This window comes from Myotis myotis, unplaced genomic scaffold, assembly GCF_014108235.1.
Source record: "Myotis myotis isolate mMyoMyo1 unplaced genomic scaffold, mMyoMyo1.p scaffold_m19_p_17, whole genome shotgun sequence".
Taxonomy (NCBI): Eukaryota; Metazoa; Chordata; class Mammalia; order Chiroptera; family Vespertilionidae; genus Myotis; species Myotis myotis.
In genome coordinates this window covers 18550744-18565154 of record NW_023416321.1, presented here as the reverse complement: position 1 = coordinate 18565154, position 14411 = coordinate 18550744, and the positions used below count along the sequence as shown (strand labels likewise).

The following is a 14411-nucleotide window of genomic DNA, read 5'->3' as shown; positions in this document are numbered from 1 at the left end:
TTGTGGCCACTCAGCTAGAGGAAACAAGGTTTCTGGAGTATTCTCCGATCTCCCCCGAACAGTTTCACACGTTTCCAATGAGCTCGCTCAGGCTCTACCACAGCAACACACTAGGAGCTGCCTGGTTTGTAAGCCTAAGACAGGATCACCCTCTGGAAGGTGAGTTACTTAGTGACGTTCGTCAGCGTTCCATTCGCTTAGGGAGAGCAAATAGCCAACGGGGATGCATTTGATAGCAATCGTTTCAAACCTATTGATCAGGCTCAAAGTCAGGGCTGAACACATCTGACCACAGAGCTGGTTTCTGTCAGACTTCCTGACCCCGGTATTAAGTTGGCAGAAGTGGTTTTTAGTTTTCATTTGAGTTGGGGGAATGTTTACTAGACAAATAACTGGAGGGTGAGCCACATGTAGGCAGTGAGTTGTTACTGTCACAGGTGATGCTTTTTCCTGCTTCCCACTGGGCTTCTAGCAAGTTCCTTCTGAGACAAGAGGGACTGGGCAGAGTGCACCTTCCCTCTTCTCAGGCTACCTTGCACCGTTTTACTTGGCTTTCCCTCCTCACTTCTCACCAGGACCTGCCTTCAGCGCTGCCTGTTGAAGTATTTACTCTAATTCCATGGGGAGTCCAGAACCTGCTGACCAAGACTGTCGCAAAGATCGAGCTTTTTCTCCTGGATCACAAGGACCACCCCGCCTGGCACAGCCACCGGAGGACTTACTGTAGTCCACGTCGTCCTCGGGCAGCGAGGCTGCGTAGTCGAAGTAGGTGGCGTTCCACCGGAGCTCTCGGGTTTTGGTGTCGTACATGGTGATGGTGTATTCTGAGGACACACACCAGCCCGTTACCAGAGGGGCCACGCACCCACCAACGTGCTGACCTTATCTAAATTACAACAGACAAGTCCTCCCTAAACTGCCCGCAGAAAAGGCCAGGCCATCCATGTGGAAAGAGAAAAGGCCGTGTGGAGAACTGAAGTCTCAGACTCATGAGTGAACCCAGTCAACAGCACGTGGAGCAGAGACGAGCCACCCCCGTGGTGCCCTTGAACGCAGGACTCACAGGATCATGACCAACACTTAGATCACAGTGTTGTTCTAAGCCACTGAAGTTCTGGGGTGGTTTATTATATAGCAATAGACAGATGATGTTAGAAATTGGTACCTAATAAAGTGGGAAGGTGTTATAACCCAAACCCAAAACATGTGTCATTGACTGGGACCAGGTGCCAAATGGAGGCCGAAAGGTCGATGTGGAGACTGAAAGAGCAGGAAGAAAACTGCTACTGGAAGCCGAAAAGGGGTAACCCAGGTTATGGGGTGGTGACACAATTACCCAATGAACTTGTGGATCTGGCTAAAGAGATTTCCACGCAGAATGCAGAAAGTGCCGAATGGCTTCTCTCAACTGCATGTGATACATTGCAAGACAGATAAACTAAAGAAGAAACAATTTGGTTTTTGAACTGAATAGAGAGGAAATATAGAGGGTTCAGGACTGACATTCCAGCTGAAAAAGATTCTCAATGTAAAAAAAATGGCTTTAGGGCAAAGATGAAGTCCAGGGTGCTACCAGCAAAAAATGGCCTCGGGGTCCAGATCAAATCAGATAGCCCTTGTCAAGTAGCTCAGTTGGTTAAAATGTTGTCTCAATAGGTTGCAGGTTCAATCCCCGGTCAGGGAACATGCTAGTACAAGAAGCAACCAATGAATGCATGAATATGTGGAACAACAAATCGGTGTTTCTCTAAAAATCAATAAAAAAAATAAAGTGAGGCATTAAGACCCTTCTTTGAGACCTCAGAGAGATTTAAGGTGGTATTTCACAGACCTCCTGCTATTAAGGTAGCATTTCACAGACCTTCTGCTAGATCAGAGGGTCCTAAGAGCCGTGAGAGTGTGGTCCATAGCACAAAGTAGAGAGATGTGTGGGTGTGGCTTAATCTTATAGAATGGACTGTAATTTGACACATGCTAAATCTATTTCCCCAGCCCCTGGTTCTGGGCTGGCTTCCTGACTTGCTTTGACCAGCAGACTGCGGTGGAAGGGAGGTTCCGGGACTTCTGAGCCCAGGCCTTGGAGGCATCGTAACGCCCACTTTTACTCAAGCAGAGGATCCAGTCATCATGGAAGGAAGTCCAGGCTCTCTGTGTGGAGCTGAGCCAAGTCCCCAGGCACCTGAGTGAACCCAGCCAACAGCATGTGGAGACCACTGATCCCTATTGAGCCCTCCCTGAATTTCTGACGCACGGAATCCTGAGCAATTAAGTGTTGGTGTTTGAAGCCACGAAGTTAGGGTGGTTTGTTAAGCAGCAATAAACAAACAATAGAGACCTTCCTGCTCACGTACAGAGCCCGGACTGGCCTTACTCACTCTTAGAAAAGCACTGTTTCCACAGCACCTGGAGGAAGGTTCCATCTCTTTTTTAAAGCCTTGGCTACCTGAATGTTTAGACAAACTTAGCGCTCAACCGTAATTTCTTTTTTTTTAAATCCTCACCTGAGGATATGTTCATTGATTTTATAGAGAGAAGAAGGGAGAGAGGGGCAGAGACAAAGAGAGGGAAAGGGGGTGGGGAGAGGAAGAGAGAGAAAGAGTGAGAGCTGCTGTCCTGGGCAGGGACGGGGAGCTGAGGTGAGGATGAGGCCTCACAGAGAGGGTACCTTTTGAGCAGCAATGTGAAAAGAGACAGGATGTTGGCCAGACAGGCCAAAACGTGCATACCTGTTAGAGAGGGACCCACAATTCCAAGTGTTTTAAAATAGCACTGCTTATTCTGGGAGCTGTGGGTAGTTCATTTTCACTGGAAAATGGAGAAGGGGAAAGAGGCAGCAGCTGCAGGCTTTGTGGGCTGCGTACGGATCGGACTGTAACCCTCAGGCACTGAGGAGCCACAGTGGGTCTAGAAAGGGGAACCACGCGGTAAAATCTGTGCTGGAGAAGACGGCTCCGGCCGCCTTCTCGATAAGGAAGCCCGGAGGCAGAGACCCGTGGGGAGGCTACTTCAGGTCCTCTCTAGAAACAGGCAGGTTTGCACACGACAAAAGGCTCCTTCTTACCTGTGCGCCCAAGGTACAGAAGAGAGGTTGAAGGGCAGAGGCTATCTGCAAAGGCCGATGACAAAGTCTGCTGTTTCTCCCCGGTCAGAAGGTCAATGACATACCAAATGTCCTGCTTTTTACCTGAAACGTCACAAGGACACACTGGTTTACACTCATCCTACGTGGACAAATACCACTGCCGAACCAGCAGCCTCTGTCCGAGAGACAGGCCACTGTCTTGTCACCCTGCTCTGAGTTGGTAATGGTAACGTGGAGATAATAAAACACTTGGGCCACAGGGTCTCATAATAACTGAATAACCTAATCGTGTGCAAAAATTTCTCCAAACCTAGTAACTCATATTATCCTGCTTTGATTAGTGGCCTTAAATACAAGTCTAGCCTGGAAAGGGCAACCCTTTCCACACTAGGATCTATATAAATTCACAAGTGCACCCAGGGGTTCAGCGCGCTGCTAACCATCATCCCTATATCGCAACCTCCCTACTGATGAGCTCACGTGGAAGAGGATCTACAGCAGGGGTCCTCAAACTTTTTAAACAGGGGGCCAGTTCACTGTCCCTCAGACCGTTGGAGGGCCGGACTATAGTTTAAAAAAAAACTATGAACAAATTCCTATGCACACTGTACATATCTTATTTTGAAGTAAAAAAACAAAACGGGAACAAATACAATATTTGTATTTGCATGTGGCCCGCGGGCCGTAGTTTGAGGACCCCTGATCTAGAGTGACTGTTTCTGACTCTAATGAGCTGGTACCTGCCACTGGGGAGTGGGGCTGGTTGCAACCTGGTGCTAATGAGATCAAAGTTATCTCAGCCCCTGTTCTAGCCAGGAAGTTATTCCCAGCCACGGGCTACACCTCTCACCTCAGTCAGCTGATTAAAAGGTCTGATCAGGTGGACGGCATAGCCAAACAACTCTTAGGGAAACTCAGAGATGTGCATCTACAGTACACATACCAGAGCATCATGGGAGTGGTGAGTCCGTAGCATGGGCCTCCCATCTGAAGGTCAACACATTCACTATGATGTGTGTGCATCTCTGTTTTGTAAGGTGTGGCCCCTTCCTAACTTACTGGCCAAGTTTCCTATTTCAAGGGACTTTCAGAAGCAGTGCTGAGATGCCAGGGAGAGCCCCGGGTATTCGAATTTGCTAAGGCTGCGCTTAGCTCTAACAGATGTGGCATACACACCAAGTCCACATGTGTGACGCGTGTCCATGGGTCCTAACTTTGTTCTCAGCAACAAATCTTAACATGAAAAAGATCTGAAGACAGAGTGAAAACATCACCAAATAGCTGTGACCGCGGTCCCTTCCCATCTGGCACGGCGCCTCTCTGGTTCCTTCGAGGACCACTGCAGTCTCCACAACCCAGCACCACTTACATGGATGGACTGGACAACTGCCACACTTTTAAATGTGTGTAATGAACTCACTTAAGAGGCACCACACAAAGGTGATGGAACCACAATATCCTAAATGCAGCCTAAGTGACGAATCGCTGGAAGGCCAAATAGAAACCAGCGATACCGATGGTCAGAAGGCGCGCAGAGGGGCCTGGGGCGTGGCGCAGAGGAGAGAAAGCCTGGGCTGTTCACTTCCTCCAATTCCCTCGGCTGGGGTGGAGGGAGGTCCTCACTCTGAAGGTGTGGGAGGAAGCCAGAGCCCGAGTCCCTAGCAAAAACTTACTATTCAGCCTGCACTAGAGGCTCAGAAATACACATACAGGCTCCCCTACCCCCAGGCATGAATAGGCACTGAGCACTTTCAGTTCCTCCAGAAACTGGTGTATAAATACAGGATATTATTACGACTACGATTTCAAGATAAATACAGCTCTCCTTTGTGTGACAAATGCATTTTTATTGACATTCTGGCAGCGACGTGGTAAAGGGAAAGCAGGTGATCCGATGCTTTGGAAGATGTGGCCCCTGTGGGTGTTAAGTGCAGTTTTCACCCAATACTCTGATGCAGGAAATACTAAGACAGCCCTATAATAGATAGGCAGGAGCCTGGCTTCCCTTTCTTGGCTCACACCATTGTATTCACTTAAAATTTTGTCCAATGCTTCTGGGTATGTTGCAATCTTTAAATCGCAGGGGTAGGTCAACACCGCAGCTAAAAGCTTGTTAAATGAGTAACCATATTAATGGTGTCGAGTCTGTTCCCAAGTGGGGGGAGCCCTTTCTTAATTGTTCGGCTGATCCAGGCTCGAACAAGCCTAACCCAGGCAAGAAAGACCTTCAGGCAAGAAAGACCTTTCCCAGAAGGGCTGGCGAGGGGACCGCACACCTCTCTCTCAGAGACGCCACTTGCCCAGCTTCTGGGCTCATTTCCAAAGAGCTCAAAGTTTCAGCGCGGAACACAGGAACTCTTACCCATGTAGAGAATCCCATCTGAACTTCGGCATGGCGATGCCTGTACCAGCTCCGGGATGGTAAAGGGAAGTTTCTTAAAAGAAAAAAAAAAAAAGGCAAAGGGAAAAATAAGTTAACCAAGTCTTACACAATTATTACAATTTTCACAGTATACTCTGCTTCTGTTACCCAATTCTGCTAAAAAGAGAGAAGCACTGTTGATGGCAGATGGGCGTTTTCCTAATTGGAGGCCGAGGAGAGGGGTGCCCTGGGCTTCCAGATCCATTTTGGACAAGCCCTCGGCTCCCAGGTCCCTGGCACTATAAACACTAACTCCTTTACTCCATGGGCCCCCCAAAGTCTCTTTTCCGGAGCACTCCTGGGGGCAACACAGACCTTTTTCTGAAAAGGCTTACACAATTTTATGGAGAGTTGTACAATCTTTGAAATTCTAAGGGGGCAGAAGAATTCGCCCGTCTTGGAAAATTGGCCCAGAGCCAGCTAAGACTGAGGAGAATGTCAATGCTTCTCAGAGTGAGAGAGAGCCATGAGATTCATTCTGAGGAGCAGCAATCTCCGTGCCCAGCGGGAGCTCCGAGAAAAAGAAGTCATCATTATGTGGGCAACATAGGAGCCTGAAGTGGAAGAGAAGTGTTGATGTTTTCTTCAGTAAATAATTCTCTACTGAAAAACAGAAGACAAATTGGACCTTCTGGTGTTAAAGGAAGTCACGGTAAGTGCCAGGAAAAGAAACTCAGAGGAATCCACATTGTTTCAGCTGCATTTCATCATAAAACCGATTCTTCTGAGCCTCCAGCTGACATCTGACGAGTCCTTTTGGTGAAGGCTTGTTTCAGTGTGCTTTATTTTTGGAACATTCTGTGTTTCTGAAACCGTTCTATAGATAACTGCCTCTACTACGCTGCCACCTTTTTCTCCACAAAAGATTTCTCTCTTGCTTCAATAAACAGAACTTGAAATAAGTAATCATTCGGACTTTCCCATCATCCCAAGGTTTAAGCTAAGCCTTAGAAAAGGAAAAATGCCACAGCGCAGCTGTAATGACTGGGCTTCTGCCAGATGTTTCTGAGAATCAGAAAGTCACTGCAAGGCTTCTGAGTCCTGTGTTCTCTGCCAAGCCTCCCGATTCAGGGCCTGAACTGGCAACATGTTGCTCCTGGAGCTGCTAACCCACAACGCAGGAAGGCATCATGTGGGGCGGAGGTCAGAGCATCCTCTGGAAGTTAGAGAGCTCTTCAATCTCAAGTCCAACGTGAAGCTTTGGACTTGGCGTGTTCCTTCACCCCCCGCTTGCCTCCAGGCATAGTTTCCGCTCCTCTCATATGGGGACAACACTGTCATCCCAGAGGGTTGCTTAGAGGTTCAGATGAGACAACGTATACAAGTCACTGGACCCAGTTTCTGGCCAGCAAAGCGCTTCAGTAATGGAGGCTTCTAGTGATGTGGAGAGAAACGTTGAAGGTGAAACACACAGACCTCTATCTACACAAGGCCTGCCCTTCTCCCACCTGTTTCAGAAGTCATCAAATAATTTTAAACTTCCCAAATTAAGGCTCACAAGCCACCTACAGTCTAGACCAGTGGTTCTCAATCTTGGCTGCACATTAGAGGCTTTTTAAACTTTCCACTGAAGCAGAACTTACAATCAGAAAGCTCAGAAAGCTCGGGGACGCGTACGGCTCAGTTACATTTGCAACGTGAACATGCCCATGTAACCAGCACGCAGGAGGGGCACAGAACCTTCACAGCACTCTGAGAGCCCCTTCTGGCCCTTTTCCAACCATGACCCCCTAGGCAATCACTATCCTAACTTCAGAACACCACAGACTCGTTTTTCCCGTCTTTGAGCTTCAGAGAAATGCATCATTCACCGTGGAGACTTTCTTGTTTGCCATCTTCTGTCCCACCTTATGTTGGCGAGATTCGTCTATGTCACAGACTATTCTCATTGGTGTAGACCAGGGGTTCTCAAACTACGGCCCGCGGGCCACATGCAAATACAAATATTGTATTTTTTTCCCGTTTTGTTTTTTTACTTTAAAATAAGATATGTGCAGTGTGCATAGGAATTTGTTCATAGTTTTTTTTAAACTATAGTCCGGCCCTCCAACGGTCTGAGGGACAGTGAACTGGCCCCCTGTTTAAAAAGTTTGAGGACCCCTGGTGTAGACTATGAAACTGTATACAATGCCATAATTTATTTATCCCGTCGACTGTTGGTGCTATTTGGGTAGTTTTCACTTCTTGGTTATTATACATAGTGCCACAGTATATTCGTGTACCTGTCTTTTGGATTACACATACATGCATTTCTGTTGACATATAACCCAGGAGGGGATTACTGGTCACAGATACTGCTACACAGTTCTGACCTGTACTTCCACCAGCAGCATACTGGAGTTCAGTTGCTTTGATTCCCCCCCTTCCCATTTTTTTCCATTTTTCTCTCGTTTTAGCCATTCTAATGAATGGGTGGTAGTATGACACTGTGATTTTTTTTTTTTTAAAATATACATTTTTATTGATTTCAGAGAGAAAGGGAGGGAGAAAGAGATAGAAACATCAATGATGAGAGCGAATCATTGATCGGCTGCCTCCTGCACGCCCCAACCCTGGGGATGCAGCCCACAACCTGGGCATGTGCCCTGACCAGGAATCGAACTGTGACCTCCTGGTTCATAGGCTGACTCTCAACCACTGAACCATACCGGCTGTGATTTTTATTTACATCGTTCTTTATACACGGTGGGGCAAAAGTACATTTACAGTTGTGAGTATGCAAAACAGTTTCTTCTTTAATTACTGTATTGTTTCCCATACAAACAACTGTAAATCTACTTTTGCCCCACCGTATATATTTTGAATACGAGGACTTGGTTGGATATGGGTATTGTGACTACATTGCAGCCTGCCTCTCTTAACAGTGTCTCTTAAAGAAGAAAATTCTGAATTTATTTCGATAATTCAATATATTGATTTTTTCCCTTTTGTTAGTGTGAGATGCTTTTGTTTTGTTTTGTTTGTATCCTATTTATGAAACCTTCACCTACTCTAAGGCCATGAAGATGTTCTGCTACTTTTTGTCTTAAAGTTCACTTCACATTTCCCATTTACACATGCAATCTATCCGGAACAGAGTTTTGTGTGTCTGGTGTGAGGTGGGAGTTGAGATTTGTTTTTTCCACGTGGATATCCCAATTGACCCAAAGCATTTATTGAAAAGATGAACCTTCCCCACTGCACTGTAGCGTTGTCTTTGTCATAAATCAGGTGCTCATATGTGTGGGCCTGTTTCTAAGTTCTCTTATCCTGATGCCTACACTGACTAAATGGACACTTGAAACTGGGATCTAGATTCAGCATTTCTTTAGGGTTCTCTAGGTTTTTACAATGTGTAGCTAAGGTGGAGCACGCCATCTAGATTCTCAAATGGAGATGGGGATACCATGTGCCCCCCCTCCCCCATGCGGACGTCTGCAGGGGGATGGGCAGTGTTTCAAACTACCCTGCTCTCCACACCAATTTGAGAATCACTAGCTAGAGTGAACCCTATTACTGAAGGGAGTATTATACCTTTCCAGGGTGTTGGCTGGGCCATCAGAACCTGCTTGTCTAGATTAATGTTTCTGAACTCTGGCTGCCATTTAAAAGCTGTAAAAACATATTGATGCCCAGGCCCTGCTCCAGACCACCTGAATCAGAATCCTCCAAATGTCTTTAAGCTCTCAGGTGATCTCAATGAGCAAAAGTGGAAGATCGCTGGTCCAGAACCTCTGGAGTACTAAGAAGCTAAATACACTCACCGTTAGGCCTTCGCTGTGCTTGCCCCCAAGTGTATACAGACTGCCATCGTTGGGATCCGGGAGGAAGGCAGGCCTAGAAATGAAGCAATAGTATCAATGACAGATTACAGCTCAGGGCACAAAACAAACTACCAAAGCCATGAAAGCCATGACTGGGGGAGGGGGAAAGTGGTGTGTGTGTGTGTGTGTGTGTGTGTGTGCGCGCGTGTGAAAGCTAATTCTACCCGCAGCTTGTCCACTTTAGCCACAAACAGAATATCACTATGGTGGTGTGTGCTGTACTTGAGTAGGAAAAAAAGCCGCCTGCAAAGGGAAAATTATAAATCATCACAGGAGAGTAAATCACCATTGGGTCAAAGCCTCTGGATGCAGGTAAAATAAGTGAAAAGGACCCAGTGAGCCTGCTTTTCAGCTTTCAAGTCAATAACTTCAACAGCTAGTACTTAATAGTGCAGCATGGCAGATAAACAGGTAGAACAAATCTGCCTTTAGTGTTCAACAAACATTTATTTTTAAACCAGAGGCAATAAAAGCAGACTTTGAAAGCTTGACATCAGAAAGAACCTGCCAAGGACATGGATAAAGGTCTCTCGGCCGGCAGCTTCCCATGAAGCAGCTGCGAGGTGGTCTTTGGTCAAGTGAACCTGCTGAAGGACTATCCTGCTCACACAGAAACCCCGGAGGGTCACCTGAGGCTCTTACAGGCGCCATCCCGCCTTTATTCTAACACACACCTCTAGCAGCAGGTCACCCTCATGTTTCCCTCCGTGGTTAACACAGTGAGAGGGAGAGCTCTAAACCCTGAGGCCTTCCTGAGGACTTTGGAAGCTTAAGTTCAAACCTCAACTTAAGTTCCATCTCAAATAAGCCTTTTAAACAACATTGCCCCCCTCCCCCAAAATGCCACTCACTCCCAAAGGAATTGACTACCCTCTCCCCAACAAAGCTTCTGACGTGGCACCTGTAAGACTTTCTATGTCTCTAACATTTTCTTATACCTTAAACTTGTACATATGTACTCCCAGCAATTGGCTTCATAAATATTGAATAATACAGAAAATGCATTAAAGGAAAGTACTGAAGCAAATCGGAAAACTTACTCTTCAACGTGTGTTGGAACCTGCAGAACTGGATCTGTGTGAAAGAACAACAAAGGCACCATCAGACAGACTCCGAGATGTCAAGACTCCTGGAGAGTTCCCAGGGCCAATTCACAAGCTGTACCGACACCTTAGGTTTATTTACATGAGATAACGTGCAAAAAGGCACTTTAGAAAACGCACAGAGACAAAATGTAAACTCTTATGATTGCCACTGAGATTGGAGAGAGAACTGACAGCAGAATGTAACTGCTCTCAAGAAACGTGCAGATAACTTGGGGGAGGGACAGCGAAGGGAGAACCGTCACAGCCCTCAGTGGACAGTGGGTCAGTGTCACTGTCTGACACATCAAGGACTCTTAAAACCAAAATCATCACCTTGCCAAATGCTTGGAGCAGTACCAGATATTCCCATTGAGAAAAGCAAAACCGTGGCTTAAGCATCAGTTCTGCTGTTGATGAGAATCTGACTGGATGGGAAATGGGTACCCCCTTTTGGAGCAGCAGTATGGCAATCTGAGAGCCTGCAAGTGTTCATTCTCATGATTCTCTTTGACCCAGTAACACAGTAAGCACCCAGCCTGTTTTGTCTTCCGGATGAAAAGTATAGTGTCAGTCACCGGTGACTGACTGGGCGCTTAACGTGTTAATCCCACTTCTATAAAGTGTAGGATAAAAATAACACAGAATATAGAAAATGCTTTCTGTACAAAGATGATCACAGTAGCATTACAAGTTACTCAACTATTCAAGAACATGGTTAATTTATGAAATGCCCACCTCTAAGAAAATTAGGGCTCCAAAAAGAGCTTATAAAAATTTAAAACGTGTACAAATCGCTACACTCTTCTGTTTAGGAGAGCAGATGACACTGTATATAGAGTATTAACGCAGCTCAGAACCTCTCCCATGCACATCGATAAAACTAGATACAGAGGCAAAGAATGCTAATTGTGAGCTATCTCTGTTGAAAATATAAAGTGACTTCCCCACCTTTTCTTTATTTCCTCAAATTTGTACAAAGGTAGGCATTACTTTTTGAATTGGGAAAATGTTTTCTCTCCACGTCAGTGTTATATCTGTAGTTGTCCAAACGGTGGAATTTCTCCTTCCCTAGATTCTCCTGGCACAAATCCAGAGGACTCTCCGGATTCCTGGGCGGGATGGTGGTGGGGTGAGAGGGCGCTGACACAGTGGTGTTGCGACAGAGCTAAAATCCATAGGCATGAGATGGCACAGTGATGAGGTATCTCTAGCATCAAAAACCCCACGGGCGGTACAGCCATGCCATCCACAGCTTCAAAGCTGGGGGCGAGGACGGCTAATACTGTGATGTGACTGTGGACACAGAGTTCCAGGCTCCCCCGGCTCTGCCTATGGTGACAGGCAGCTGTCTGTTTCTCCCAGTCGGTTGGGATGGTCAAAGAAAGCTCTGTCAAGCCTTATCAAATGTTGACTTTGCCTTACGAGCCCAGCTCCCACATGAAGGCATACGGTGTTCACAACAACAGAGGCACATAGACCACATGTGGTCTGTGGGCAGCAAACAATTCATTAAACCAAACACATTATAGGAAACTGGAGAAACTTCCAGTCAGTAAGCACATGTCTGCTGTTCCTACTAATCACCTCTCAGTACAGGCTCACAAACAGACTGATGCAAGAGGCAGGAAATCAGGACCCACAGCACTTCAGCTCACGGTGCAGTGGACAGCCCGGTTACTGCAACAGCCCTGCAGCCAGGCCAGGGGGGAAAAGCCGGAATGCTGCAGCCAAAGGGAAACACTGAGCCACACCAGCGGGGCCAGAGGGCATCTCGTTGGTTCATTTCACAGGAAGACAATGCCGAATTCTAACAAGTCACCAGAAACAAGACTTTGGAGGCCAAGGGGTTTGTGATTCTGATTCATGAGCCTATCTTTGTTGTCCAGCATCTGCTCACAGGGACTCATCTTCAGGGGAAGATTTCCCTGGCTTCCCAGAGCGTATCCACTGGCCACCTGACACTGAGGCCTCAGGTCCCATGTCCTGCACCACAAAGGCACCAGTAGTGACACAGGCCGTCACTGGCAGGAGCCAGGAAAGGATCAGTGGGACAACGATGCCATTGTTTGAGAACCATGCTGTTTTTCTAGGCTTAGGAGGAGATGCACGCACTCCAGTAGGGGAACCTTCTGGCCACCTCAGCTTTCCCATCCACACAGAAAAATAGGTTCCCGGAATAAACACCTGCAGAGCTTAGGGCCACAGATTGGCACAACTATTAACAAGCTCTCACAGAAGCAAGCACACGGCTGCTTTCTTTTTCTTAAAAAAAATTTGAATTTGAGATCTGTTTTAAAATACTACAGAAAAAAATTGTATGGGGGACAGATAAAAAAATGGCAGCTTGTCAATAACTGTTTAAAGATGAAAATGACAACACAGGGCAGTCATGTTGCCCTTCTCTCTACATATGCTTGAAATTTTCCATAATGTAAAAGGTAGATAAAAATAGTGGGAAAGCCAGCAAAATAAAAGCAAAAAGCACCATGTGAAAACATGCAACGAAAGCCCAACACGAAAAGGTGGTTGTTTTTATTTAATAATGAGAACTGGTATCAGGCAAGATTCTTGTTTTTTGTTTTGTTTTTTTAAAAAGAGCCATGAGAAAAGAAACCTGGCCTAACTATCCAAGTATAAACAAATACTGCTACCAAATAAGCCACTCTATCTATATGGAGACTGATAAGGATAAAAGCTGTTTTACTTTCAGAAGGAAATAAAGGGGGGGGGGGGCAGGTTAGCTCACAAGTGTAAAAATGGGTATTATTCCAGGGGAAGGTAAGGGTATCAGATAAAGGTAAAAATATCAGAAGAGGAAAAACAATGGCTAAAAACCTGAAAGTGGTGATTTGTCTCTTGGATTAACACAGGAAGAAACAGAACAACGAACCTGCTCGGTGCTGCCCTGGGGGCAGCCACTGGACTCGACTTGATCCCCCTGGCGGGTCAGGCCGGAAAAGGCACAACCTTTATACTTAGAGAAACCTGGGTGAGATTACCGAACACTCATTGCTCCTGTTTGTGCTAGTCTAATCCTCCTTTTTAACTTGAGACAGAAATGACTCAAAGTAGATGTTCACATCTTTCCTTTGTCGAAGTTCGGAAAGGTAAATATTTAAATATTTTTATTTCCAAAAGAAGTGCTGGCCTCCCTGTATTCCTCGAATACCGCCAAGCGTGCACTTCCCTCAGGGCCTTTGCATTTGCTGCTTCCTCTGCCTAGGTCTTTGATCAAATGTCACCATCTCAGAGAGGTCTTCCATGACTACCTCCTACCCCCCAGGATGCCCCGCCCTCTTCCCTGTTTAGTTCTTCTCCATGACACCACCTCTGAAGTATAGCTGTATATTTTATTTAATGTCTAACTACTATAAACTTTGTGAGGGCTAGGATTCATCTTTTATTATCTGCTATATCCCAAAAATCTACCATAGTGCCTGCACACAGGAGGGGCTCAATATATTTATTAGTTTCCTTCCAATTCTTATTCCCGCCCAGCCTGGAAATCCACAGTTGATCACTTCTAATGATGCAGCAGCTATGTTCTCTCAGTCTTCAACCCAGAAGCTACCAAGCAGCCCCCTCCCCATCCCCCGCCAACCCCCCCCCCCCCCCCACACACACACACACCAGGCTCTGAGCACTGCTGAAGAAACCCCCGCACTCTTGGAGATACCATTATACATCTGTGGCCAGCGGGGCCCCATGTCAAAGGAGATAAGTCTATCTACTTCCGGGTTGGCCTCTGCTGCCTGTTCCTCACAGTTGGTGCCTCAAACCTTTACTCCTGGACTCAAGGCCCCCTTCTCTCCACACACCTGGGCCTCCTGTGGCTCTCTGAAACTCCCTACCCTTCACCCTTCAAGTGTGTCCAACTCTACCACCCTTCCCTTCGCATCTCCATGGAAGGACAAAGGTTTCACCTTCACATTCACAGACATTTCACACTCATCTATCTAGGCCTTCAAGCAGCATCCTATCGCCAAGGATCGTCCAGTCCTCCTGGCTGGCTACCGCCT

The 14411-nt window shown here is 46.5% G+C and overlaps 1 protein-coding gene across 6 annotated transcripts in view; it reads right to left on the bottom strand.

Annotated features, from left to right (window-relative positions):
* ERN1 (endoplasmic reticulum to nucleus signaling 1) overlaps positions 1 to 14411 on the bottom strand; it is a 68223-nt gene that overhangs the window by 22157 nt on the left and 31655 nt on the right. For 5 of the 6 annotated variants that reach the window (XM_036339981.1, XM_036339984.1, XM_036339982.1 and 2 more), the window contains 5 exons: positions 10348 to 10381; positions 9248 to 9320; positions 5445 to 5517; positions 3062 to 3184; positions 723 to 824 (listed from right to left, as the gene is read on the bottom strand). In XM_036339981.1, the coding sequence (XP_036195874.1) occupies positions 723 to 824; positions 3062 to 3184; positions 5445 to 5517; positions 9248 to 9320; positions 10348 to 10381 (405 nt within the window). Of the gene's footprint in view, positions 1 to 722; positions 825 to 3061; positions 3185 to 5444; positions 5518 to 9247; positions 9321 to 10347; positions 10382 to 11976; positions 13974 to 14411 lie in introns of those variants that run through there. The other variant, XM_036339987.1, reaches the window with a different exon arrangement.